Raw genomic sequence first — 4,359 nt, 5'->3', positions numbered from 1 at the left:
TATATATATATTGAGACTTAGAAATTACTGAAGAGAAAAAATTCTCAAGCCAACGTCGTTTAATTTTGCTTTTCATCATTTACAGCTGTGAAGTTTAAAATTATGTAAAAATTTGTATACCTTACAAATCAAAATGTTGTGATTATTATCAATGATATACAAACTAAGGCAAACAACGTTAAAGAGCACAAAAATATATATAAAATACAGACAGTTGTTTCGAATGCTCAAAGGGCAACCCTCATCAGTGCAACTTGAAGTTTTTTTTGTACTCTTTAACGTTGTTTGCCTTAATTTGTATTTTAGCACAAAGGTCGCCCACTTGTGTATTTATCAATGAAATAGTTAAACTATTAAAAAGTTAATCGGAATTATTTTATGTGTTTTGGATGAACAAATTTTACTATTATGAGCAAAAAGTAACGGTGTCCCAAATTAATTTTTAATCAAGAAAAAACAAAAATTATATCGAAATCTAACAAATCAAATTTGAGGCAGAGTGGGCTAAAAACGTCGAAGCCTGTTTGACTAGAGAAGAAGAAAAAAGACATTTAAAACATACACATCGAAGTTCGATTAGTCACACTGGTTATGATGATTTTATCACTTGTTCCTCTCTAGTGATTCTACAAAATACGATAGCTATGAAAAGAAAAAACGAAATTGTGTATACCTTTTTGACTTATTTTTGTCAAATGTTCAAAAAATATATGTTTTATGACCATATTATATAGAAATGTCTTTGATATTTTTGGGAATAACAAATTTATCACTTTACTGATAAGAATACAATAGAAGTCCATTGTTTATTGTACTCGTCAGGGAAATTTATAATTTTTTATTATATCAATATTACATAAATGCTTCAAAATTTTAAACTAACTTGTCTAATAGTTTTATAATTTACATTTTATATTAGACTTGTGTTCTGCAAATAAATTGCCTCCTGGTACTTGCCCAAATGATGAATGCAGCCCGCACGAAACGTATGGATTTATTTGCAATTGTACAGGAAGGTTTAAACAATCTACTGATGGAATCCACTGTGAACGTAAGTATTTTTTCACTATTTTGGGCTCAAAATTTAACCCATTTGAATAATATTGCCTATTTTAAATTCAAAGAGAACACAAGTGTTCAGAAGATATGCACTTTTTGTATTGAGCCTCTGTAGCTCAGTAATTAAAAGCACTGAGCTGCCTTGAGATTAAACACTAGTCACGTTTGAAGTCTACCCAGTTTTAGATCAGTGTGTATCAGCGTTTATGGAGAGTAGAAGTGGTGGACTGATCACATTTCTGCAATCATGCCTTTCCTTGGTCTTGGAAATAATGATGAGTCAAATTAGATAGGTGGATTTGAGGTGCAATTACTAAGCATTAGTTTCAGATAATATAAACTTAAGTCTTATTTGTTGAACACGTATACAATATTTGTTATATATCTGCTATAATTAACAATACTTTCTATGCATCAATCAATTTGAAAACGATGATAAAGAACTAGTTTATCCATGAAAAATATATTTATTTTATTAAAAAAAATTTATTAAAAATTATTTATTTATTAAATATTTTGAAAAAAAATATTTATTTTCATCAAACTCTTCTTAAAGATAGCTGTGGTAACATTAACTTTTCTGAAAACATTCAATAAAATAAAGTAATTTTTTATGAGATAAGAAAGGATTTACTGTCTCAGAATTTGTGAAATTTGGAACAGCGTCAACAATTAAGCGTCACCTCTAAGAGGTGGCGAAAACCTTATAAAAAGAAAGAAAAAAAACAAAGGAGCAGTGATTGTTACACGATTCCAAGCCACAAAAGAAATTTAGAAGACTGTAGTGAGAATTTGGTTGTTGAATTGATGTACACCTTGAAAACAAGAAACGTAATGTTCAATTTACTAAAACGGTCATTTTATGTTGTATTTTGTTTTATTTTGGGGTTATTATAGGCTTTAAAAATCCCGGAGGTAATTATGAAAATCCCTGTTCAGTACTTCTTACACAGTAGAGTTATGTACTTTTCCATTAGAAAAACTTTCCGCTAACCTTTGGTAATATATGAAACTTTAGAAATTGTGGAAACTATATAACAAGGACATAATAGGTCTATTTTTTATACGTTGTTAAAACCGTGGAGCAATATCTCTCTGAATTTGATATTCAACAACCGAAAACATTGTGAGAACAAACACTTTTGACGAATCGAGCAAATCAATTAAATCAAGCTCTTATATAGAACTGAAAATCTATAAGAAAGCTCTAAACACTTAAAATGCAACAAAGCTAAATACAGATTACGCGCATTTATACCATACATTAAACATTTTCATTTCTAAAAGCTCTTACGTTGCCTCAATATGGATAGTAATTGGATTGGAATTGCTTACAATCAATTACTAATTGGCTTGCGTTTGTGGCTTTCTTCGATGTGGCTACTCGCCTACAGAAACTAAAGTTGACCGTTAAAATATGTGATGTATGGTTTAAGTTGTGTAACAAGGGTATTTATATTTTAATTTTTAAAAACAAGCACAATTTGATAATGTATAATTTCTATCTAGTGCATCTTTTTAAACCTGTTTCAAATTCGTCTTAATATTCCCTCTCTGTACAATGCGTATAGCTGTTTCACAAACTAATTTCAGAGTAAGAATATGTGTACGTATGCATTCTCGACTTGTAAAAATAACCTTACTGACTCTTATGACTAGCTTATCTTACTGTTCAGGTATGCAGAATTCAGTTAAGGCAGAGGGGTGCGATTGTTCTTGGTTTCTAGTGGCGCCATCTATGGAAAAGAATTCGACTTCTGTCACGCCCATACGTCACGCTCGTTTATAGGGCGGCTCCATTGTTCCATTCGTGCATCCACAGATCGTAATTTTGACCTGAATCAGAGAACGATCAATCTCCAATTCAGTACCCACAGAGGTTTGATTTGTAATGGGCACATGGAGATCTTTGCGACTCCAGAGATTTAACGTGCATCAGTCTAAATTTCACTACATGGGCCGGTGGGGTTCAAACCCACGAACCCTCGGGCATGGACCCAGTGCCCTACTGACCAGGCTGACTCGGCTCCTACTGTAATTATAATTATTAGCAATACAGGATTCCTGAAATGGTGGCAGCTATTTCACACCAAGTAGTGTAAAGAAACATTCTTGGCGGCTCACTACGGTCGAAATTGTCCGTGGACATCACTTTGGTGTAAAGTAGTTTTCCACTTTCCCATTCAGTAAGTTTAAGAAGGCGGATAGAAATCAAAAGGGGCAGAGAAAAACTTTGGAAATCAACAATGACACTGAAAAACAACTTTTGAAGCAATTTTCTGTTTTTTACTAAGTATTTTTACATTTAACTGATTAAAAGCAGTTTAAGTTGCGTGAAAAAAAAAGCTTAAAAGAGTCACATATTATGTTCATTTAGAGAGTTTTGAGTGTTAATTTAAAGAGTTTTTCAGTATTTTTTTACTGGATATGCAGATTGTTATTTATCAACATTAACCTTTGTGTTTCAGTTAAGCAAATGTGCTCGGAAGGAGGTAAAAGCAAAGAGTGCGCCAAGATCAATGCTCAATGCGTTGAAGCACCAGATTTCAATGAAGGTTATGCGTGTAACTGCGAAGATGGGTATGATAAAGATGAAAACGGATTCTGCGTTCGTATGTGTTTTCAATTATTTATCTTTTTTCAATATATATAGAATCGATGAATAAACTAAAGTGGAATGGTTATCTATGCGAAAATTGAAATGTAATATTTAAATTTATTTTATTTATTTCAGACAAATGTCAAATTAAAAAGAATGAAGAGAATTGCTTGAAAATGAATGCCAAGTGTATATTAGATGATAAGTATAATAACATTTGCAAATGTCCCCCATTGTTTGAAGAAGATACAAATAAGAAAAAATGTGTTAAAGGTATTTTCCTACTGATATGGTATTTTATATAAAATGACATCCCTAATACTTCAGATATAATGCTTTAAACACACAATATATTGTCTGCCTCCTTTTTTTTAAAACTTTTTCTCATTTCCATTCTTATGTCATTTTTTTCCGATCTGTTTGGATTACTTCGAATTTCATGGTGCATGATTTTTGATGAGCACGTTGCATCTAATTCTTGCTTAACTTGAAATATTTACACAAAGTAAAATTTAAAAGTGAGTTATTAAAGTTAATTAAAAAAAATAATAAATTAAAGTGCATAGTTACAAGTTTTACCGTAAAAATCAATCTACGATGAGAATTTTATTACTTTAATAATATTACTTATTTAATCGTTTAAAATACAACAATAAGTATAAAATTGAAATCTATTATTTTTATATATATATATATACATA

The 4,359-nt window shown here is 30.8% G+C and overlaps 1 protein-coding gene across 7 annotated transcripts in view; it reads left to right on the top strand.

The window, feature by feature from the left end:
* The window catches only part of LOC107444788 (fibropellin-1), a gene marked incomplete at its 5' end in the record, with an annotated part of 71,059 nt that overhangs the window by 48,839 nt on the left and 17,861 nt on the right, over window positions 1-4,359 (top strand). For all 7 annotated transcript variants that reach the window (XM_071188492.1, XM_071188491.1, XM_071188493.1 and 4 more), the window contains 3 exon segments: window positions 920-1,051; window positions 3,528-3,671; window positions 3,794-3,931. In XM_071188492.1, the coding sequence (XP_071044593.1) occupies window positions 920-1,051; window positions 3,528-3,671; window positions 3,794-3,931 (414 nt within the window).

Source organism: Parasteatoda tepidariorum, unplaced genomic scaffold, assembly GCF_043381705.1.
Source record: "Parasteatoda tepidariorum isolate YZ-2023 unplaced genomic scaffold, CAS_Ptep_4.0 HiC_scaffold_13, whole genome shotgun sequence".
NCBI classification, from domain to species: Eukaryota; Metazoa; Arthropoda; class Arachnida; order Araneae; family Theridiidae; genus Parasteatoda; species Parasteatoda tepidariorum.
The sequence above is the reverse complement of the archived record's forward strand: the minus strand, read 5'-3'. Positions and strand labels throughout refer to the sequence as shown.